The sequence below is a fragment of the Apteryx mantelli genome, chromosome 3, assembly GCF_036417845.1.
Source record: "Apteryx mantelli isolate bAptMan1 chromosome 3, bAptMan1.hap1, whole genome shotgun sequence".
Classification (NCBI taxonomy): domain Eukaryota; kingdom Metazoa; phylum Chordata; class Aves; order Apterygiformes; family Apterygidae; genus Apteryx; species Apteryx mantelli.
This window is the reverse complement of record NC_089980.1, coordinates 9,131,900-9,153,530: the sequence shown is the minus strand read 5'-3', so window position 1 is coordinate 9,153,530 and position 21,631 is coordinate 9,131,900. Positions and strand designations below refer to the sequence as shown.

Genomic DNA, 21,631 nt, shown 5'->3' with positions numbered 1-21,631 from the left:
GCAGTCCTATGCAAGTTGGAGGCGCTTGGGGGCGGGTGGCAACACCCAGCCCCGTGCCCGGCCCAGGCTGGCAGGCTCGGGGCCGCGGCAGGGCCAGCGGCGGCTCCTCAGCCGGAGAGCGAGGCCTAGCAAGCCCCGGGGCCGTGAGGCAAGGGGAGGGGAGACGAGGCCACCCCCGCCTGGAAGTAAGGGGCAGTTCCTCGCGCTGCTCTTGCACGGGGGGCGCAGAGGCCGCGGCAGAGGCCGCCAGGAGCCGCTGTCCCCGATCCTGGGCCGACATGGCCCTGGCAGGGACACCCGCCAGCGGGCATCCTCTCTATGGTTCCCGGCAGCGTGGGGCCGCTCCGCACCAGCGCTCTATGGTTGGGCGGGAGCCGCGTCGCGCCTGCGCGCCGCTGCCGCTCTAGCCGGCGGCACCTCTATGGTAGCGCGGCGGGGGGCGGCTCCATGGCGGTGGCGGTGCTGCGGCCGCTGGACGCGCTGCCGGCCGAGCTGGCGCCGGTGACGGCGCTGCTGGTGGCGCCGGGGCCGCTGTGCGCGGCACTGCGCGGCCGCGGCGGGCTGGTGCTGGCCGTGCGGCCGGCGGGGCGCGGCGGGGCGCAGGCGGTGCTGCTCAGCGCCGTGGTGCTGGAGGAGGAGGAGGAGGAGGAGGAGGAAGGCGGCGGGCGGCGGGGCGCCGCGCTGTGGCTGCGGGGGCCGCTGCTGCGGCGGCTGGGGCTGGCGGCGGGGCGGCGGGTGGCCGTGTGGCCCGTGCGCCGCCCGCCGCCTCTCGCCTGGGTGCTGCTGGCGGCCGGCGGGGGGCGGCCGGCGGGCGGCGCGGTGCTGGCGCGGCGCGGCGAGGCGCTGCCGGGCGCGGCGGGGCCGCTGGTGCTGGAGGCGCGGCCGGCGCTGCAGGGGTTGCTGGGCAACGGCACGCGCCTCGCCCGCGCCGCCGCCCCGCCGCCGCCCGCCGCCCCCTGGCGGAGCCCCCCGGCGCCGCCGCTGGTGTCGCGCTTCGCGGCGGGGCCGGGGCGCGGCGCGCGGCTGCGGGCGGCGCGCGGCTGCGGCGGCGGGGCCGAGGTGTGGGTGAGCCGGCGGGGGCTGCTGGCGCTGGGGCTCTTCCAGGGCGAGTGGGTGCGGGTGCGCGCCGCGGCGGGCGGCCGCGAGCACCTGGCGGCGCTGCGGGCGCGCCCGCCGCCCTGGCGCTACCCGCGCGCCGCCGCCGCCCCCCTCGACGGCGCCCTGCTGGCCCCCGCCCTGGCCTTCAACCTGGGCTGCGACCCGGCCGCCGCCGGCCACGTCTGCCTCCGGGTGAGCTCCGCGGCGGGACGGCGCCCGGGGCCTCTGCGCCTGCCCCTGGGAGGCGGGGGCCACCGCCGCCGTGGCTGGGCTCCCCGCCACGTCGTGGCAGCCCCAGTCAAGGACCCTGGGCACCCGGGGATGTGCTGGGCCTCCCTGTGGTGGCACTGGGAGAAGGGGGCTGTTGGCCACCCCAGTGCCTCGTGGCATCCCCCATCGCGGCCTCTGGGCCCCCCGGGATTGTGCTGGGCCCCCCTGTGGTGGCATCAGGAGAAGGGGGCTGCCGGCCTCCCCACTGCATCGCGGCATCCCCCCTTGTGGCCTCTGGGCCCCCCAGGGATGTGCTGGGCCTCCCCATGGCGGCACCAGGAGAAGGGGGCCACCAGCCTCTCCACTGCATCGCGGCATCCCTCGTCGCGACCCCTGGGCCCCTGGGGATGTCCTGGGCCTCCCCGTGGTGGCACTGGGAGAAAGGGGCTGCTGGCCACCCCACTGCATCGCGACATCTCTTGTTGCGACCACTGGGCCCCTGCGGATGTGCTGGGCCTCCCTGTGACGGCACTGGGAGAAGGGGGCTGTTGGCCACCTCACTGCATTGCAGCATCCCTTGTCGCGGCCCCTGGGGATGTGGTGGGCCTCCCCATGGTGGCACCGGGAGAAGGGGGCTGCTGGCCACCCCACTGCATTGCGGCATCCCCCATTGCGGCCGCTGGGTCCCCGGGGATGTGCTGGTGGGGGGCTGGTGATGGAGGGAGGAGACAGTGCTGGGGCCTTGTGGTGGAAAGCTGGCCCTGACGTCTCCTGCTTTTGTGTTGTCTGCTCCGCAGAGGTACGAAGCAGAGGCCAGCATTGCAGAAGGGAAGGGGAGCCAGTCCTTGCTGGCTGTGCCACCCTTTGCCAAGGAGCTGCACGTCGAGATTGTCCACTCACCAACCTACAGTGCCAGAGGAGTCTATGACCGTATTCTCTACAAGCACTTTGAAACGCCTAGGTAAGCCATGCGGGGAAGGCGCACATTTCCACTTGTGGTGTCGGTTGAGTCCAACCGAGATGTGCTCTCATGGTATATATGTGGCATCCCGATCTGATATGCATTGATCATATATGTATCAACAGCTTAATGTGTATGCTGAACGGTTCTAAAATATCCACCTGCACCATCTTCTCTTCCTGAGCTTGCATGAGCTTGACTTGCATGCAGCATCCCTTGTCCTGTCCTTCACAAGTCATCCTCGGGTCTCCCTCCCTGTGATTTACCTTCCAGCACTGAGGGCTCCCAAATACTGCCCACAGACCTGCATTCTGGGGTGCATTCATATCCCAGTATTCAACTTTGTATACAGTTGAATAGTTGGCAAGCTGGCTGTGTAGAAGTCTTCGCTCGTGACTTGCCCCCTAAGCTTCTTCAGAGTTATGCTTAGCTGTGCTAGGCATAGGAAGGCGATGCTCTTTAAAATTAATAGTATTGATCTTTTATATCATTGGCAGATTCTTCCCAGAAAGTAATAATATCCCCCTTAATAGTCCAGATGCACCTACTGTCATCTGGGACATGCTAAATCTTTATGTGGCTATTTATAATTTTGGAATGCAGGAAAAGGGACAAAGCACTGTGAATAGCTACATTCTTCTTTGTAAAAACGTGTGGCATGGTGGGTATAAAGATTTACTGTTTTTCATTGGTGAAACTCTCTGTTTTTTTTGCAGGCTTGTCCAGGAGGGAGACATCCTATGTGTTCCAACATTTGGATGTGCTGAGTTTTTAGAAGCAAATTCAGACAAATTCCTTAGGTGAGTGGCAATAAACTGTGGCTCTGTTACATGGATATTAAAGGAGAAAAGGTGTTTTTCCACTGTCGACCCTCTTGGAACGGGGCAATGGATTCCCTTCTCGTCTGCCCCTGGAGTTCAGAGTTTATCTGCCTCTTCTTTTATGTTGGTGGGAAAAGGGAAAAGTTTTTGTTGGATTATGGAAGGTTGCACCTATACCTGTCTCACCTTAAATAGTCACGGAGGTAAGAAAGGAAAAGAGAGAGAGGCAGACAGTGATGGGGAAAAAAGAGTGAAGAGCAGAAAAGGGATGGCTTGAGGACAGCCAGTGCCACATGAACCAAAGTGGAAGCTAGGTTTGTTTATGTGGGACAAACACTAAACTGTGAACATAAACCCTTTGAGTTAGAATAACTTTCTGTTCAGCCACCGATTCTGCCTTCCTTGGTTTTGCTCATATGGCTTTGAAGCAATTCTGCCCTAAATGAGGAAAATTACTTTTGTATCAGAGTAGGGTGTTTGCAGCAGGCTTTGGCTAGCGGTAATATAAATGCTTCAGTTTTGTCAATGAGGGAACTGCCACAGGTAACTGAAGAGTGCACTTATATATTTGCCATATGGCAGGCCAAAGAAGATAGCAGAGTTAATGGGGCCTAGAGAGCTTCGAACTGTTTTAGTGTGCATGTAGGACACTTAGAGGATGGAGGAAACCTCTGCAGGTCCTTTAACAATCTGTCCTGTGGGATATTGGTGGAGGAAGAAGCATTTTCCCAGTCAGGTATCTGGGGCAGGATACTAGTAAGTCTGTCGTGATACTTGGGTGAGTTCTATTCTGCAGCTCAAAGGACTCTGCAGTACAAGGTTTTATATGCTGCAGGCCAACCTCTGTGCAGGCATAGTGAAGGAACCGATGGCAGAAGAGGGAGTGTGTGAGCTCTTAGGCAAAGCAGACAAAATGGGAAGGTCGGGACATCAGTACTTGTGAGCAAAAGCCACCAGCAGAAGCTGTAACTGTTGACAGTCATGTTGGTCTCCCTAGCCAGACAGTGCTACAGGATCCATAAAGGATCCGTGCGGGTCTTGACAGAGAGCAGAAGTGTCTGTACTTACCTGTGCCTTTCAGCTGGCTCCTGGTGGTGAAAGGATTATTCCTGCTGTCCAGATCTTGAGTCAATAATTTAGACTGCTTACTCTTCCTTTAGATGGCCAGAGCTTTATTTCAAAGTGAGGAAGATTTTAGGCACGGTGGAAGGCGAGCAATCTGAGGGTTACCTGGTGGACACCCAGAACACCTCTTTGTATCTGGTAAGACATCAGGGGAGAGCAGGGCGGGTGTACAGGAGATCTGAGGCTGAGGTTGCGCTGTAGTGATGGCAAAGGTGCCTGTGAAGGCTTGTGTCCGCTGCAGTTCAAGAAGGGCATTTTGGGACACACTTTGTCGCTTGGTGTCTTTTCTCCATTGGTGTTCCACAGAGTGTTATATTCCTTCCTCGCAGGTGGGTTCAACCAACAGTGCTGTCCCATCTTCTCCAGCCTGTGGCAGCCATGAGTTCTGGAGCAGTTTATCTCCTGCTGGGCTTTCCGATGTCGTGAAGCAGCTCTGTGGTGCTCTTCGGCCTCACCTGAACAGTCGGTGAGTTTAAATTCCTTCTAGCAAGCCTCAGGAGAGCTGGGACCCTGCTCCACAGTCACTGAGAGAACTGCCTCTCTGTTGCAGGGCAACCGCGCTGAATGGGGCAGGCAGCATTCTCTTCTCAGGACCAAGCGGCAGTGGGAAGCTGATGGCTGTCAGAGTTGTGTGTAGCTGCCTTAATCTTCACCTCTTCAAGGTAATTCCTCCTAGGGTCAGGTGGTTGGTGGATTTACCACAGTTACAGAAATATTCTTTAAGTTAACAAAACCAAAAACCCTGCAACGAGGGTTTGGATCAGCCCACAGGTCCATCTGGCCCACTGCCCTGTGTCAGAGACTGGCCAGTGACAGATGCTTAGGAAGAGATTATAAGAACAGGGAGCATGGAGGGAGGCTTCCTCTGGTCTGTTACCTCCAGTGCTTAGGAATCAGTAATTTAGAGATTTCCTGGACCAGAGATTACATTTGTGTCTTTCTTTACTAACTCTTGCTATTATTGCTGTCAGTCTGATGTACTTTGCGGATACTGCTATACACAGTCATGTTTCAGGGGACTAGCTTCATATTGTTTGATAAGATATTGAGTCAGTGCTACACCCCAGAATGTGGCAGTAAAATAAGTTGAGAGAAATCAGAGAGGCAGTTAGGACAGGAATTGCTGTGGCATTGGGTGTGTTGAGTTGTCCCTTGTGTGGGCTGAGCAAATGCTGTGTGAGCTGAGCAAATGCCGTGTTGGCAAGTGAAGCAGAGATGATGCTGAGATCCTCTCTAGCTGGGTAGGGAGCCTGCAAGAGAAACTCAGCCCTTGGCTCGATAACAATGTGTATGCCAGATCTGGTTGAAAATGTTGCTGTAGAAGAGCAGCCCTGTAACTGTGCTTACACTCAGCATCCCCACCAGAGCAACAAAGACTAAAAATCTGCCATAGCTGTGCTTGGCTTTGGAAAGGGGAACATCGTCAGAATGAGGTTTGTTAAAAAAGAGTCAGCCATGAGAAGGAAGTCTTTACAGCTGCCACGGAGGTGAATGGAGGACCCTGCACCATAACACAGGGCCACTGCGTAGATCCTGTTGGGATCAGCTTGAGAAAGGTAGATGGAAGCCAGGACAGATGAACAGTGGGGAAGAGGAAGTCACTGAAAACAAGAAGGTATCTGTCACAATGCTGAAGTTGTGTCCAGAGAAAATAGAAAAGATTGCGGACTTGGCAGGTTAAAGGTGAAAACAAACCTAGGCAGGTCAAAAAAGCCTAGCTATGGAGCAAAGGGAATGAGGATAAACTGCCAGGATCAGACAGTATTTGCTCATGAGTTTTATGAGAGCTCATGGATGAATAGCTGAACTACTCATGGAAGAATTTTGCCTTTCATTTAAAGCTTCTTGGTACCCAAGGATGGGAGGGTGCCAAATGGACACTGGTTTTTAGAAAAAGGGTCTAAGGGAATCTGGTGAACTGCAGGCCTGTCAGCTGGCAGTCTGTAACAGGTTAGAGAAGGATGGAGTTAGTAAACACGGGGACAACTGTGAGCTGCTCAGGAAGAGTCCATGTCGTTTCTGTAAAGGGAAGTCCTGTCCTGTAAACCTTTCTGAGTTCTTTGGAGATGTTACGAAACGTGTTGAAGGTGACTTGACTGATACAGTCTACCTGGATTTCAAAAAGGCTCTTCAGGAAACTGAGTGGCTATGGGATGGGAGTGAAGGTCCTGGCATGGACATAGTGTTGGTGAAAAGATGGGAACAGGGCAGGGATAATTGGTCAATCCTCACAATAGAAGACCAGCAGCAGAGTTCTGTAGGTATCTATGCAGGGGCCTGTGCTGGTGAGCATACTCAGAAACAACCTGGGATAAGGGATGAGCAGTGATGTGATGGTTTGCTGATAATACACAGTTATTAGAGGTAGAAAAAGCACTGTCCTTGAAGTGGAGGAGATTTTTATGAGACTGAGTGGCTGGACAGTAAAATAGCAAATAAAATTCACTGTAGGTAAAAAAACAAAACCAAACCTCCTTTTTTAACATAGAAAATAATGGATTTTGAGCTGACTGTTATCAGTCAGGGTCAAGAATTCAGTTTTATGTCAATGGCTCCATGAAAACTTCAGTTATGTTCTTCATATATGTCAAAAATCAAATCATACAGTAGGAAACAAACCAGAGAGGAGATTATACTGCTGTGTAGATCCACACTTTGCCGTAGCTTGAATCCTGTGCAGAGTTCTGGTCTCCCTATCTCAGAAGCATAAAGCCGAACTAGAAAAAGTTCAGAGGACACTGAGAAAGGTCGGGGTCTAGAACAATTTCTGTGTGATGAACAGCTAAATAAACTCTTAAGCTTGAAAAAGAAACAATTTAGGGAGAATTGATAGAGGTTTTCAAAATCCTGAGTGGCCAGCAGAGAGTGGAGAGCATTTGACTTTTCCCTGTCTGCACTAGCACAAGGCCTGGGACACAGGTGAAGCTAGTGGGAGCCAGGTTGCAGGCAAGCTAAAGGAGGTGGTTCTTTGTGCAGATATATGTATTTAGAGGAAAAATCTACTGAATGTTACTAAATAGTGAAACCCCATCTGACTGTGGAAATCCCCTTAGATGAGAAGGATAGTAGGTACCTGGAAGAGTACTGGGGGGAGAGGGTTATTTATATTTATCCTGATTGTACTCTTCCTTAGGCATACACTTGCGGCCACTCTTGGAGATGGGGTAGCGACCTAAATGGACTTTGAGTCTGAACCAGAACAGCCATTCTTATGTTTTTGCAGCTAAGATTTTACCTTGTAAGCTTCATGGCCAAAATGAGGTCTAGTCTATGTCTCTGTCCCACACCAGAAGTTCTGGGCACCAAGGATGCCTTTTATCAACTTGTTAAAAATGCTGTTTTCGTTCTGTGTGCTCCTTTTCCTCACTGTGAAAGTGCTCAGGATTTCCTCTGATGCTTTGTGACCCAGTCCTCACCCTTTAGATTAGCTCTTGAGGCTGTGGGGTTCTCCACATGTGCTTGGCATGAGCAAACTGTATAAAAGATGGCCAGTGAGCACATCCAGCTTCCCTCACTGCTAGCTACCTTTTCTGGGGATGAGGCCACAGGGAATTCCAGAGAAGCATTTGACTCTCACTGCCCTTTGGGATGAGGCTGCAGGGACTCCCAGGGATGGCTTGGCTCTCCCTGTGCGACCTCTTGGCACCAGGAGGCAGCACTGCCAGTTTCCAGCAAGGTTCACCAGCCGCCTCTCCCTTCTGAATGGCTCCATCCGCTGTTTGCCTTGTAAACAGTGTCTCGGCCTCTAGCCACCTTTACTTTTTATTTATTTATTTATTTATTTATTTAAACTTTCTACCTTCCTCCTGCACTCTGAGCCTGTGTGACACTGGATTGAACAGCTTCCTGAGCCTTCCCCTCTGCTCTTTGCCCTGTTCTTTCAAAGCATCTTGTTCTTGCTGTCTTGGCCTCTTGCATGGCTCTCCCATTCCTTCTGGCTTGTGTTGCTTGAGCAATCACATCTGCTTTATCAACGACTCCAGTCCCTTGGTCTCACCTTGTCTTTGAGACAAGACCCACCCTCACCCCTCATAGGGAAGTAGCCATTTTTCTGTGCCAGGTAATCCTGAATCCTTTTATGTCTATTTTGTGTCTCATCAGCTGTTTCTGACTTTACCAAAGGGCCTCTGGGGAATGTCCACCTTAGCTCGCCTTTCAGATGTGCACTGCTGATGGAAAACTCTATGGAAGTGAGCACTGCCCTCAGCCCCACAGATGTCCACGTTGCTACCCCTGCAAATTATGTGGTGTGTGGCCTCTTTTGCAGGTTGATTGTGTTAGTTTGTGCGGTGACACCAGCGGAGCCACGGAAGAGAAAGTACAGATGGCCTTCTCCCGGGCCCAGCAGTATTATCCCTGCGTGCTTCTGCTGAAGGACATAGAAGTGCTCGGTAGAGACCGGGATGGGCTAGGAGAGGACTCTAGGGTCATTGCTACTCTGAGGCAGCTGCTCCTGGACAGAGACCCCGCACTGAGGTATGGACCCTGCATGTTTGCTGTGGGCACCTGAGATGATTGCTTCTGCTGTTCCTAATGTCGCATGGAGGCTTTCATTGCTAGCCTGTCCAGTTTTATTTTTAAACCAGCGGAGTCTCTCCCAGACTTGCTTTGCTTATTTCAGAGGGCCCTCGCTCTTGCGGCTTAGGGGCTGCAGGAGTTGAGAGGTTTTATCCTCTAAAGCGGGGCTGCTTTCTGACCTTGCTCGGATGAGCGAACCTGGCATGTTTTTAGTGGGGCATGCCGAGGGCTGCAGGATATGCAAGGCCATTCTGCTGGGACTGTGAGGCTAGATTCCAGGAGAGTCCTGAGGCTGACAGCAAGTACCGGAGAGGTAGACATCAAGTGAGGAAATGAGATGTCACTTGAGGGGACAGCACTTGCAAAGCAGTTCAAGGGTAAGCTGGAGGAGAGTGGCTGTATGAGAGCTTAGCTAGTGTGTGCCTGTGTCTCAGAGGAAAGGCTACCCTTTACAGAGCGAAGTAGTGAGGGGGATGGCAATGGGGAAGGGGAGGTTTTTGTGGACCTGTGACCATGCGCTGTCCCCCCTTTCTCAACAGCCACCCTGTCTTGGTGATTGGCACAACATGCAAGCCCTGGGATGTTCCCATGGATGTGCAGACTGCTTTCCTTCATGAGGTGAAAATTGAAGCCCCTTCAGAAGAGCACAGGAAGCTGATGCTGAGCGCACTAACCACCAGCCTCCCTCTGGGCAAAGAAGTGAGCCTAGCCAAGCTGGCCCGCAGGACTGTGGTGAGTGAAACCACGGGGGCATGTGTGGATGGGCAGCTCCATGGTGTGGCAAGCCAGGAGTGTTTGCCAGCCTCCTCTGCCAGGCCATGGAGAAAGGTGGCAATTCCCACAGCGCAGGCAACTTCTTCTCTGGTCCTCAGGCATCAGGGATGCTATGCATCAGCTTTAGCTGCAGATTTTCAGTGCCAAAGGACTGGATGTCTTTTGCAGAGGTGTTGGTTGATGCTCACCCCTGTTAGAAGGGTACTCATCACCCTGCAAACCGTGCCAGAGTTAAATAAATGAAGCTAAAGACTTGAACAAGGGCATAGAAGATCGAAAATGACTCTGCAAGAGGTCTCTCTGCATACACCTTGTATGGCTTAGCTGGAGCAGTGGTCAGGGGCTGAACTGATGCTGTTTGTTTCCTCATTCACAGGGGTTTGTGCTGGGAGACTTCTGTGCCTTGCTGTCCCACAGCAGCCGTGCTGCTTGTACCCGCATCCAAGCTCTGAGGTAATGTAAGGAGTTAGAGCGGCAGGGGAAGGGAGCTTGGCTGCAGCAAGTTTGATAGCGGTGGGAGGGGGGGCAGTGCCTCAGTCTTTCACTTCTTTTTCCTTGCCAGTTTTCCAGGTGGGCTGAGTGAGGAAGTGGAGAGAGATTTTTGCACTGCTGGGTTCCCCGTGCTGGAGGAGGATTTCAGTGTTGCGCTGGACCAGCTGCATGATGCCCATTCACAGGCAGCAGGAGCCCCAAAGGTAGGCTGCTGGGGCAGGAGGGGGATTTGAGTCTCTAGAGCTGTGTGGCTCCTGATCTCTCCTCTTCACAGGCCTTGCCAGACCTGGGCTGTGCTCTAACACATTGCCTCCTGCTATGTCCTCTCACATACTCCCCCAGCCTTGGAAAATAATCCTGCTGTGGCCTTCAATTTGGGCAGGAAAGCCCTCGCTGCCCTAATTGGAGACTGTTTAATTAGCTAGTGTGGTAGCAGTGCCAGGCTGTATGGTGCCTCTCAAGAGGTAGAGGCAGCTGGTGGGCTGGCTGCCTCGTTCATGTCTCTCCAGCCAGCCGCAATATAGGAACAGAGAGGCTGGGAGACAAGCTGGTGAGGGAGTTTCCCCCCATGTGTGAGAAGCCTTAAATCTGATTCATGGCCTTGGCTGCTGCTAGAGCTGGGGCAGGCTCATCTGACAGCTGGGCAGTTTGAAGAGCTAGGCATTCCTCAGGGAAACGGAAAAAGGGTGTGAGAGAAAACCAGTACAGTCAGCTCCTCAGGAGGGGCATGATCCACCTCTGGCAGCTCTGGGCCAGTGAAACAGCATTTGGAGGGTAACCATTTCTGCTGGGTAACATGGTGTCAGGACCAAACAAGATGATCAGAACCTCTTCTCCACACCCTCAAATCCAGTCAGCTAAGCTCAGCGCAGGACAGGAAATACTGGCCTCGGAGCAGTTATCCTGGCATCTTCCCCAAAAAACCATTTGCAGTCCTGCCCTGGGAAGGTGTCACCTTCCTGGTGTCATCATCTGGGTGCTTCTCCGGAACCGTTAATTGATTCATTAACTTATTAGAGACTGAAATGAGCTGTGCTTTGAGGCGTGTTTGCTAAATTCACTATAATAAAAATAACCATAGAGCATGCTCTACAGTGAGCTGGGTGAATGGGAGCTAATTTTGCTTGTATTTTACAATCATTTATCGATTTCTTAGTAATTGGCTGCAGTTCAGAAAGTCCATTAGCAGGTTCCTGGATACTCTCACATACATAACTTTCAAATCCCCGCTTGCATTTTCATGTTAGTCCCACATTTGTTTGCCGTTAAAGGGATGTCAGCTTGAGTGTCCTAGAAAGAAATAATTTCAAACCTCTGGTTGCTAGCATTATTTCCAAAACATCCTGGACTTCTGATAAACTCCTTTGAAACCAACCTTGTTGCAATTTTTCCAGCTCCCCTGCTGATGTTTATGGAGCTTTTTCTGGAGAGGAAGCATAAGCAAGAGTGTGGGGAAGAGGGCAACTCTTCTGTTCATTAGCACTGAAGAAAGAGGGCCTGTGACCTTTTGCTTTAAAAGATTTCTTTCTGGAAATGCTTATCTTGTCTGGCCTGATTTTCCTGGAGAACTTGCTGGACAACTGGAGAAATAACACCATAACATCATCTCGAGTAGCAAAGGAATGAGAACCAAATTGCCTGAGGGGGAAGGAATTCTGCTTTGGCCTATATTTAAACTCCTTGGTCATGCTGGCACCTGTTCTCCACCCGGCCGACAGCTGGGGGGAAATGTTTTCGGCCTTTGCTTTCTGTGCACGCTCCCAGGAGAGCTGCTCTTGCTCTCTGGAGAGATACATCATGCAGACTCCGGTACTCCTGCTATTTCTAAAGCTTTGAGCAAAACACCAGCATCCTCCAGGAGTGTTTTATTCAGCAGAAAGTAACAAAAGTGGCATGGCTCACCCCTTGCAGGTTTGCTGTCTTTCCTTTCTTCGACATGTCCCCTTGCATGTTTGCAGTTGGCTCTATCCCTGTAGGTTTCTTGTAAACATCCTTGGCTTTCGTTCCTGTATTCCCTTTTTCAAGAGCAGAAAAATTTCCATCCTACAGGATGTCTGTCCTCCACCTCTTCCTTCACATGACAGAGGTCCTAGTAGTTCAGGTTTTGTCACTGTGGTGCAAATGCCCATGTGCAGTCTCACTGCCTGGGGGGACAAGGCACCCCGAGCACGAGTAGCTCACAATTGCTAGGTCCAGGTTTCCTTTCTGTACCTTCTCCCATGTGCCCCTTAGGGCTGTGTCTGCAGAAGGGTGCTCTCCCCACAGGGTTGCAGGCAACCCTGGCAGATATTTTCCCTCTTGTGTGCTTTTCTGTTTGCTTTATTGTTTTTGTTTTTGCTGGCAGTCAATCTGAGGTGCAGTAGAGAATTGGTGACAAGGTTGTGAGCGCAGGTTGCCTGGGGAGATGTGCGGTTTATTTCCCCATTGCGAAGTGTGGGAGAGGGTGGATATGGATGCTGGGGGATCTCATGACAAGGACGGTTGGGCAGTGCAGTGCAGGGCTGACTTGCTACATGGCTGGATGCAGCTAACAGCACTAGGGGCACTGAGAGGCTGATGCCCCACTGGAGCAAGAGCTGAACAGGCCTATGCAGGGCTCAGGAAGAAGTGCTGAGAGGAGCTCTCTCTTGCGGCAGATTCCCTCTGTATCCTGGGAGGATGTTGGTGGGCTCCAGGAGGTGAAGAAGGAGATCCTGGACACTATCCAGTTGCCCCTGGAGCACCCAGAGCTGCTGTCACTGGGTCTGTGTCGCTCTGGCCTGCTGCTTTATGGCCCTCCTGGGACAGGGAAGACCTTACTGGCAAAAGCTGTGGCAACCACGTGCACCATGACGTTCCTCAGGTGAAAAGTGGGGTATCACATGATTGGGCTGACTTTCTCCTGGCAACTCACAGTTCTGCTCTCACTGTCTTCTTTTCTCCCTGCCTTGTAGCGTGAAAGGACCAGAGCTCATCAACATGTATGTTGGGCAAAGTGAGGAGAACGTGCGCAACGGTGAGCAGAAGTGGCCTGGTCCTGTGTGGGGAGATGGGGGCTTTTCTATGGTGCTGGAGGGAAGGAGGTAGCAGTTAACCCCCTCTTCCAAACTCCTACTTGTAGCTGCCAATGAGGTTGCAAACCCAGCTATCTCCCACACCTAGTCTGTTCTCTGCTTCGCTGCAGCCACCCCTCCTGCTCTCTCTGCTCCTGCTGCTCTTGTCCTTGGCATTGCTGTTGGGACAGCAGCCCCTCCAAAACACAGCCAGGCCTTGGGGCCGGTCGTGCTGGGTGCTGCCCACATGGGAGTCCCTGCTTTGGTTGAGCCTCTCAGGCAGGAGCAGTGATTATTGGTCAAGTGGGATGCAGCTGATTTCCCTTCACAGCTCCTCTGTGCTGGTGGTTTAGTGGGTCCTGGTGTTCTCAACTGCTACTCCAGCTCTTTCTCACCTCCTCTGTGCTCTTTCTCCTCCCAGTGTTTGCCAGAGCCAGGGCAGCCACTCCCTGCATCATCTTCTTTGATGAACTGGATTCCCTGGCCCCAAATCGTGGGCAGAGTGGAGATTCAGGGGGTGTCATGGACAGGTAAGTGAGCACAGTGCATCCTTAGAAGAGCAGGTGGTACCTACCTGAGCTGGGGGTGCATGGGATGGGCTAGCGAGGCAGAGTCCATCCCAGCTCTCCTGCTGTCCCTCTTCCCTCCCTGCTCCCTTCAACTCTGCTGCACAGCCTATCTCTTCTCTGAGGCCATCAGTACTGCTGTTTGCATTGCAGCAGATCCCTGATTGCCCAAGCCTGTTGTGCAAACATTTGGTTAAGACAAGGCCTCCTCCAATAGCTTCTGTGGCTGCTAACTGCTCCCTTTGGCCTCTCCAAGGTCATCCTTCACAATCCTGCCTTGCTCTCCTCCCATTAGCTGCTGTTTCCCTGTAGTGGGAAACCTTTCAGCTGCCTCTGGTGGGAGCAAAGTATGTGCAGCTTAGATACACCCAGAAACAGCAGTTTTTCCTCCAGGCGTCTTCTGCTGAGCTGATAGTCCATGTCCAGTCTTCATCTCCATCTATGAGGAGTTCTGCAGAATGTAGGGTATTGGAGCAATGCCACATGCCCTCAGTGTCCATCTTCACACACAAACCAGCACATCTGGAAGGGGCTGTTTAGGTGCATGCCAGCGGGCTCAAAGTGGTCCCAGAACCAAGCGGAGACATCCCCATACCAGGAAGTCCGTGTGACTCTCTGAAGTGCTGCATGGTTGGACCAGCTCGAGTCCCGCAGGAACAAAACTGGACCTGCAGTGCATGCCAGTCGCTGCCCTGAGGACTGGCTGGCAGCGTCGCTGGCCTGCCAAGGCGTGCCCAGCATTGACTGACAGGGCAGTGCCACATAGCGAGGAGAGTTAGCATTAGCCAGCACATCTCTGTGGGGAATCTGAGCCACAGCCGTGCATGCCTGCCTGTGTTTGATCCATGTTGCCTGTGTCTGATAGCAAGCATAAGCACATGCAGCCATCCTGGAAGGGTTTAGGACCAAGGAGAGGCCTTTAGGACTGTCTTAGCCCTAGAGGTTTGCACTTGCTTGGCAATGAGCCTACACGATCACTGGCTCCACCCAGAGAGATGTGAGTGGCTGTAGCAGGGTAGTTCAGAGAAGAAAGGTAAGAGCTGGAAGTCCAACACATGGACCTGTGAGTAGCCTTGCTCACACCTCCTTCTGTTTGGCAGCTGAGTGCGATAGTGGGCAATTTGCTGAGGCCTAGTTGCAAGTGTCTCATCTCATTCCTTGCAGAGTTGTCTCCCAGCTCCTGGCTGAGCTTGACGGCCTTCATTCTACCAGAGAGGTCTTTGTCATCGGAGCTACAAACAGGCCCGACCTCCTGGACCCATCGCTGCTCCGGCCAGGGAGGTGTGTTGTGCGCTACTCTTCCTTGCTTCAGGGCAGTTCCCTAGAGCTCTCAGGCAGCGATGAGCTGGGCTTTGTCCCAGCCACGGTCCCTCCACAGAGGCTGTTCCTAAGGTGATGGTGGCCCTGGCTTGTGGGGGATGTAGGAAGCTGAGAGGAGGCCCCTGCCCACAGCTGTAGCAGCAGCACAGCGCACTGCTGCTGGTTACTTTTCCCCCGCCGCTGTGGTTATTACCCCAGCAAAAGAACAGGGCAAAAGGGCTCCTGCCATGGCACTGAACTGGCAGCAGAAATGGGTCCCCTAGGGCCTTTTCTGCAGAGCTGCCTCCTAGCCTGTCCTGATGCTTGCAGTTAGGCCATCCTGGGGCAGTATTTGGTATTTGCCCTTGTTGGACCTCGTGAGGTTCCTGTGAACCCATTTCTCCAGCCTGCTGAGGTTCCTCTGAAGAGCAGCCCTGCCCTCCAGTACATCGACTGCTTCCCCCCCAGTCTGGTATCATCCACGAACTTGACAGCAAAAGGAACTGCCCCAGGTCCTCACTTTGGTTTCTGGTGCACAGGGCTGCACTGTGGGGACAAGTTTCTCTTGGCCTTTTTTTGACTGTCTCTTCTCTCTGCTGACAGATTTGACAAGCTGGTCTATGTGGGCATAAATGAAGACCGGGGGTCGCAGCTGCAGGTGCTGAGTGCCGTCACCAGAAAGTGAGTGACCTTATCTTCTTGCAGCTGCCTTCCACAGTCCTGCAGTGGGCAGCAGTCTTTCTGGGGCTGACATGTGGGCTGCTCCAGCCTGGCCTCATGTCTGGGCCCCAGAGAGCACCCAAGTTGCTGGCATGCAGCCTGCAGGAAGGGGAGGACAGGGTAGTTTTTCCGGAAGCAGACTGGAGCTAGCTCCCTGCACGATGGGAGCAGCTCAGCCCACTGTCTGAGTGAAGGGTGGAGGAGCTGGCAGGGTTCTCCAGTCATCGTGCTTGTGTCTTTTACTCGAGGAGCTCAAGCAGATCCTCTCAGCATGGTGAGGCTGCAGGGCACCAGCACAGCAGGAAGTCCCCATTTGGGTCCTGCGGGGTTTCTGCTAGCACATCTCCTACTGTTTCCAGGACCAAGGGCACAGGTAGCTCATCTCACCTCTTCTTGTCCAGCAGTGCTGAGGGGTGTTGTGCAGCCCGTGCTCTGTGTATCTTCCTTAACAAAACAGCTGTTGTGTAGGTCACTGAGCAGTGGTGTCTGGCTGCTTCCCAAGCTCTTGTGAGCTCCCCAGAAGGGGAGGAAGTGAGCTGTGCAATTCAAGTATGGAGGTACCCCCCGAGACAGCTGGGTGAGCAGCAGAGCAGCAGTGAATCTGCCTCAGCAGGGACTTTGTATGCTGGCTAGCTGGGATTGCTCCTCCCTTCAAGGATAATCTGGTAGGAGAGGCAAAAGCATGGGCTGGCTGTGAGCATTTTATCACACCATGTGGCTTGGCAGCGGTGCCCTCCAGCACAGTGCTGCTGTTTGCGCTCTAGGAGGCTCACTGTCTGCAGTGTGGCTCTGATGGGATGGTTTGGTGTCAAGGTGGTTTGTACTGTCAGTAATTAAACGTGTTCTAATTCAGCCCTGGCTGCAGGCTGTTCCCAGGTTTGGAGAGCACTTAATTTCCCTGAGTGAGAGTTCAGAGTTGCTTTTGATCCTACTTAGCAGGAGAGAGGACCTTGCTGCAGGGATGTCTCAAACAGAAATAGCCATGTTAAAAGGAAAAGAAAAAAAAAAACACTCAGGAAAGCCTTTGATTTTTGGAGCATGCAGAGCACAGCCCAGCATAAAGCATAACTCTGTGGCCTCCAATTCCTCCTGTCCAGTCACTGCCTGCCGCGTCTCTCCCAGTCTGTGTTTTTTTGTTTATTTGTTTGTTTTGGGGGGGTGGCTTTCACACCTGTGGTTTTCTTTCTTGGCAGGTTTAAATTAGATCCTTCTGTGAGTCTCCCCAGCATCCTAGAAAAATGCCCCACGCGGCTGACAGGAGCAGACATCTATGCGCTGTGCTCGGATGCCATGATGTGCGCTGTCAAGCGCAAGGTGGAATGGATTGAGGAAGGTGGGAGCCTGACCCCTACCCATCCCACATGCTGAGGCTGCCCCACAGAGGGGACAGTTACTGCTGCCAGCAGGAACTAGGCTTTGAAAGAAGAGCCTCGATGGCTTTGGGACCATGTCTAAATGCTGGGCTGTGTGTTACTGGCAGGCAGTCACTGCACATGGGGTCATCTTTCTCTCCAGTGCTTGGCCCCAGGGGAATGGAGAGAGAGAGACGTGACTCCCAGCCCATTAGCAAATAAGAGCAGGCTGGAGGGAGGGCTATTTGGACATGCCGCCTGGCCCTGCTCTTTGCTCTTAGCCTTTTCCTCCTCTCTCTCATGCAGGGCTGGATACAGAGAGCTCTGCTCTGGTCCTGACCATGGAGGACTTCCTGCAGGCTGCTGCAAGGTTACAGCCATCAGTCTCTGAGCAGGAGCTGCTCAGGTACAGACTCATCCAGCAGAAGTTTGCTGCCTGCTAACCCCCAGCAGAGCTAAAAGTGGAGGGAGTGAAGGGGATGATATGGTAAAGGACCTGAGAACTGAGACAGAAAGTCACCCTCCTGCTTTTCTCCCATCACTCCTAGACCCTCTTCTTTTGTGCCTGGATGAGCCAGTGGCCATGCCTTGCAAAGGCACTCAGTCTGGTGGCGCTCAGTCTTGCTCCCTCACATCCAGGGGAGCACCTCACGGGTACCCAGGAGCATACCAGGGAGACCTCCCAGCAGGTGGGAAGCTGGGATTCTCATGGTCGTGGGGAGCGTGGGAATATCTCTGTGGGTGACAGGCATTAATGGGAGAGCAAAGCCCAAACTGTACCCAGTTTGGCAGCAGGAGGGGGTCTGGTGGCCATCCCTGGTTGGGGCATCAGCCCTCAGTGAGGGGGTGCTGGCTAGAGCATGGAGGCACAGCAAGTGATGCTTGCTGTGGCTGGCCTGGGCTTGATGTGGACTTTGTAAATAAATGCAGGTTTCTACTCCAGCTCTTGGCTCTAGGTGGTCACTGGGTGGCTTTGGGCCTTTGCTCACTGCAGGCATCAGTGGCTCAGGAAGGGCCCTGTGAACACGGGGAAGGGCTGGGTTTTGCAGAGAAAACAGTGTCCTGCAGGGAGTGGGGAAATTTAGGAACATGGCTGGAGCAAAGGCTGCCACCATGGTTGGGGTGGAGGGACAGGCGCATGTGACAGATGAGGAGGGAGCAGGATTTGAGAGCTGGGAGAAGAGAAAGTAAAGGGGAATCTTACTGCTGCCTACAGCTACCTCATGGGAGGGTACTGATTCTTGGAGGTGCTCAGTGACAGGACAAGAGCAATGGGGACAAGTGGCAGCAAGAGAAAGTCCCATTCCCTATTAGAAAAAAATTTGTTGTAGTGAGAGTAGTGAAACCCTAGGTCAAATGCTGAGAGCTGCTGTGGGGGCTCCAGCCTTGGAAATATTCAGCTCAGGGCTGGAACTGCCTGGACCCACCTTATTTCAGCTGGCTTGCAATGAGTGCGAGCTGGACCAGAGACCCGCCCCACTGAGGCCTCATCCGTCCTCACTCTGGAAAAGTGGCTGCAGGTTCCTGACAGCTGCTGATGCTATCACATGCGTGCTGCTGCTTGGCCTTTGCTGAGGAAGCCAAATCAAGATCCCAGACTCGAGCTGTGCGTGAGCTTCCGCCTCTCGCATGTCCTATCCCTGCAGCTGCTTGCACAGCTTGTGGACAGCCTGGGGTTAAGCCAAGGGCAGGCACCTGCCCCAGCCAAATCAGGTTTTGCTGCAAGGCAAGTTTTGCCTCTTGCTACCAGCCCCCAAAACTGCAGCCATTGCGTGGGCTGGCGGGTGGGGGTTAAGGACCAAATCCTCATTGTGCTCCTCCGTGGAGGGCTGGTCCTCCAGAACCGCAGGCATTTAAGGGGTGAAGCCCCAGCTCATGAACGCCGCTAGCCCTGTTGCTCCGGCTCTGACACCCAAGCCTGTTCAGACGGAGCCGCCTGCCTCTAGGGCCACGACGCACTGCTGCGGTTGGCTGCCACCTCGCACCGGGATGGCGAGGAGGGAGTTACGGCCGCAGCAAAGGCTCCACCTGGGCGTGCAGCTCTTCCACACCCTGGGAGCACCCATAGCACCAGGGAGAGGTGGGGGGGCAAGGGGGTGCTACAGAGTGTGGGACAGCCCAGCTCCCACCCTGGGGTATGCTGAGGGGTGTCCAGAAAGGTAGGGGATGGTGCCTGGGGTGGGAGAAGGCTGGCTGCTGGAGTCCTGCCACAGCAGGACTCAGTAGTGACGTGCAGCCAGCCACCCTGCCTCTGCTTCAAAGGGTGCCCAAAAACCATGTGCCACAGGAGGGCCAGCACCTGAGGCGCAGGCTGGGGTGCAGCGGGCTGAGGCTGGGTCTGCACGGCCGTGGGGCTCCCCATGGGCCTGGCACCAGCACTGCCATCCCCTTAACCTAGCTTCTGCCGTTCCCTGGGCACTGCCATCCACCACTGTCGTGGCCTGGGCCGCTCCCCTGGCCCCGAACCCTGCCCATACATGGACACACGGACCAGGGGCTGTGGTAGCTCACATGAGCACTCTTAATTAATGGGAAAGGGGCTCCCGCGCAGCCCTCAGCAGGCACGTGGGGACATGCACGCGGCAATGCCCCTGGCCCCCCCTGAGCTGAGTTCTCCGCCACCACCGCCGCCCCATCAGGCCGTCTTCAGGCTGTCTTCTTCACGACGTGGATGAAGTAGCAGGGGGTGTGGGCCTGCCCCGGCGTGTAGGGCTGGAAGTCGCCCAGGACGCTGTGCTGGCATTTCCCCTGGAAGGCGCCTTTCAGCAGGACCGTGAAGGCCTCCAGCTGGTGCGGGTAGTATGAGAGCCGAAATTTGCTGTAAGGAGGCACCGGGTTGAGGCTAGGACCCATGGCGGAGGGGCTGGGCACCAGCCACCCTGACCACCAGCCCCCACTCACCTCAGCTCTGGGGATGCCCCAGCCTCTGTGGCAGGGACCTGCACTGTGTAGTCCAGGGTCACCATGTGAGCCTTGTTGTTCACCAGCAGCACTGATGTGGTGATGTCCTTGGTCAAGTCACTCTGGGGAACCATAGGAGGCCAGCTGGGTGCTGTGGGCATGCAGCCCCCCCTTCTCCCCCCCCCCCCCCCCCCAGCCTGCCCTGGTATATGGAGGGAGTGGGGTGGGGATTAAGCTGGGGCAAGATCTCAATGGCCACCTACCTTGTAGTAGATGTTCTTGCCTGGTGGCGCGCAGCCCGTGGCCAGGATGTGGTCATAGTTGCGGTGGTCGATTACCAGGACTCCCCCGGGCCTCACCATGCTGGCAATGTTCCTCAGGGCCAGCTTGTGGTCGCTCTGGTCCCCTGGGGAGGGAAACATGGTATCTCCAGGCACCATAAGTGCCCCCCCCCCAAAAAAAAAAAAAAAAGTGTGGACTCAATGGTCCCAAGAGTTGGGGCACCTGCTCAGGCTCTCTGGCAACATGCCATGCCCCAGCAACTCCAGCTGCCCCCCCCCCCCCCCCCAACCCGGTGACACAAGTTCAGGCATAGTCTCAGCCTCCTGGGAGCCCCTGTACACCACCGCATGCCCCCCCCCCCCGAGTCCCACCTTTGAAGTCTGGCAGGTGGGCGAAGGAGTTGCCCAGGCAGATGACGGCATCAAACCCATCCCCCGGCTTCTCCAGGTCCTTCTCCAGCGTCAGCCAGTTGGCCTCCTCGATGACTGCGGCGCAGGAGGGAGGGTGAGAGCAGGCCCCCCCCCTTCCTCCCGCAGCACCACCGGTGGGTGCTGGGGTGCCCCATACCCTCTCCCCCCGGTCCCCGCACCCCATCGGTCGAAGGGCTCCTCCTTGCGCCGCTCCCAGCGCTCCTTCAGCGCGTACTTGAGCATCTTGTCGCTGGCGTCCACGCTGGTCACCAGGAAGCCCTCCTCCAGCAGCATGATGGAGTCCACCCTGGGGAGAGCGCGGTGAGACGGGGGGTGGCGGCAGCGGCGGCGGGAGGGGGGGCCGGGGCAGCCCGGGGCCGCGGCCGCCTCACCCGGTGCCGCAGGCCACGTCGAGCACGGAGCGGCAGCGGTGCTGGCGGAGCAGCGCCACCAGCCAGCTGCGGTACTCGGCCGTGCGGCTCCGCGTGTCGCCGATGTAGAGCTGCCACACGCGCGCCGCCCGCCCGTCCGCGTACTGGTCCGGCAGCCCCTCCGCCGCCACCCCCAGCGACCGCGTCCGGTACACGCTGTCCACCATCCCGCCGCCGCTCCCGGCCCCGCTCCCGGTCCGTGCCCCGGCCCCGCTGCCGCTCCGCTCCGCGCCCGGCCCCGCTCCGCCCCGCCGCCAATCGCCGCCGCCGCCCCGCGCACACCCCCGCCGCGCCGCGCCGCGCCGCCCCGCCCCGGCAAACAGCGCCCGGGTCAGGGGTTGCTCCCCTCCCGCCCTCCCAGCGCCGCGGCCCGGGCAGCTCCCGGCCCGCCGCCCCTCGCCGGGCCCGGCTCTCACCCCGGCTGCCGGCTCCCGCCGCAACCCCTTTCCCCCGAGCCCCCCGCCCCGTTCGCTGCTGCAGCAGCCGAAGGTCCCCACCTGAGGCCAGAGCTCACGTGAGCCTCCTGCTGGTAGCCGCGAGCAGCACCCCCTGCTGGCCTCACTCACCCCCAGGCCAGCGGCCCCCCTGGCCCTTAGCACCCACCGGGAAAATCGCAGGGCCCAAACACATCCCCGCAGT

At 55.7% G+C, this 21,631-nt stretch overlaps 2 protein-coding genes across 2 annotated transcripts; one reads left to right on the top strand and one right to left on the bottom strand.

The window, feature by feature from the left end:
• The first annotated feature begins 447 nt into the window (after positions 1-447).
• On the top strand, positions 448-17,910 carry PEX6 (peroxisomal biogenesis factor 6). The gene is made up of 17 exons (XM_067292656.1): positions 448-1,290; positions 2,106-2,269; positions 2,986-3,069; positions 4,251-4,353; positions 4,545-4,681; positions 4,766-4,877; positions 8,483-8,691; positions 9,273-9,465; positions 9,884-9,960; positions 10,070-10,202; positions 12,636-12,841; positions 12,933-12,994; positions 13,453-13,561; positions 14,762-14,878; positions 15,500-15,577; positions 16,810-16,949; positions 17,275-17,910. Exons 1-17 carry the CDS (start codon positions 448-450, stop codon positions 17,409-17,411), a joined length of 2,904 nt encoding a protein of 967 aa, XP_067148757.1. The 3' UTR covers positions 17,412-17,910.
• Positions 17,911-19,466: 1,556 nt separating this feature from the next.
• On the bottom strand, positions 19,467-21,211 carry GNMT (glycine N-methyltransferase). Its single transcript, XM_067292655.1, has 6 exons — positions 20,954-21,211; positions 20,741-20,868; positions 20,523-20,636; positions 20,133-20,275; positions 19,870-19,991; positions 19,467-19,786 (listed from the first exon to the last, which is right to left on the bottom strand). Exons 1-6 carry the CDS (start codon positions 21,157-21,159, stop codon positions 19,615-19,617), a joined length of 885 nt encoding a protein of 294 aa, XP_067148756.1. The 5' UTR covers positions 21,160-21,211; the 3' UTR covers positions 19,467-19,614.
• Positions 21,212-21,631: the final 420 nt, after the last annotated feature.

Coding starts and splice junctions, on each gene's coding strand:
- PEX6 (XM_067292656.1), top strand. CDS start 448: ATGGCGGTGGCGGTGCTGCGGCCGCTGGACGCGCTGCCGGCCGAGCTG. Junction 9,466..9,883: donor AGCTGGCCCGCAGGACTGTG/GTGAGTGAAACC, acceptor CCTCATTCACAG/GGGTTTGTGCTGGGAGACTT. Junction 9,961..10,069: donor ACCCGCATCCAAGCTCTGAG/GTAATGTAAGGA, acceptor TTTCCTTGCCAG/TTTTCCAGGTGGGCTGAGTG.
- GNMT (XM_067292655.1), bottom strand. CDS start 21,159: ATGGTGGACAGCGTGTACCGGACGCGGTCGCTGGGGGTGGCGGCGGAG. Junction 20,869..20,953: donor GACGTGGCCTGCGGCACCGG/GTGAGGCGGCCG, acceptor CGCTCTCCCCAG/GGTGGACTCCATCATGCTGC. Junction 19,992..20,132: donor GCAAGAACATCTACTACAAG/GTAGGTGGCCAT, acceptor ATGGTTCCCCAG/AGTGACTTGACCAAGGACAT.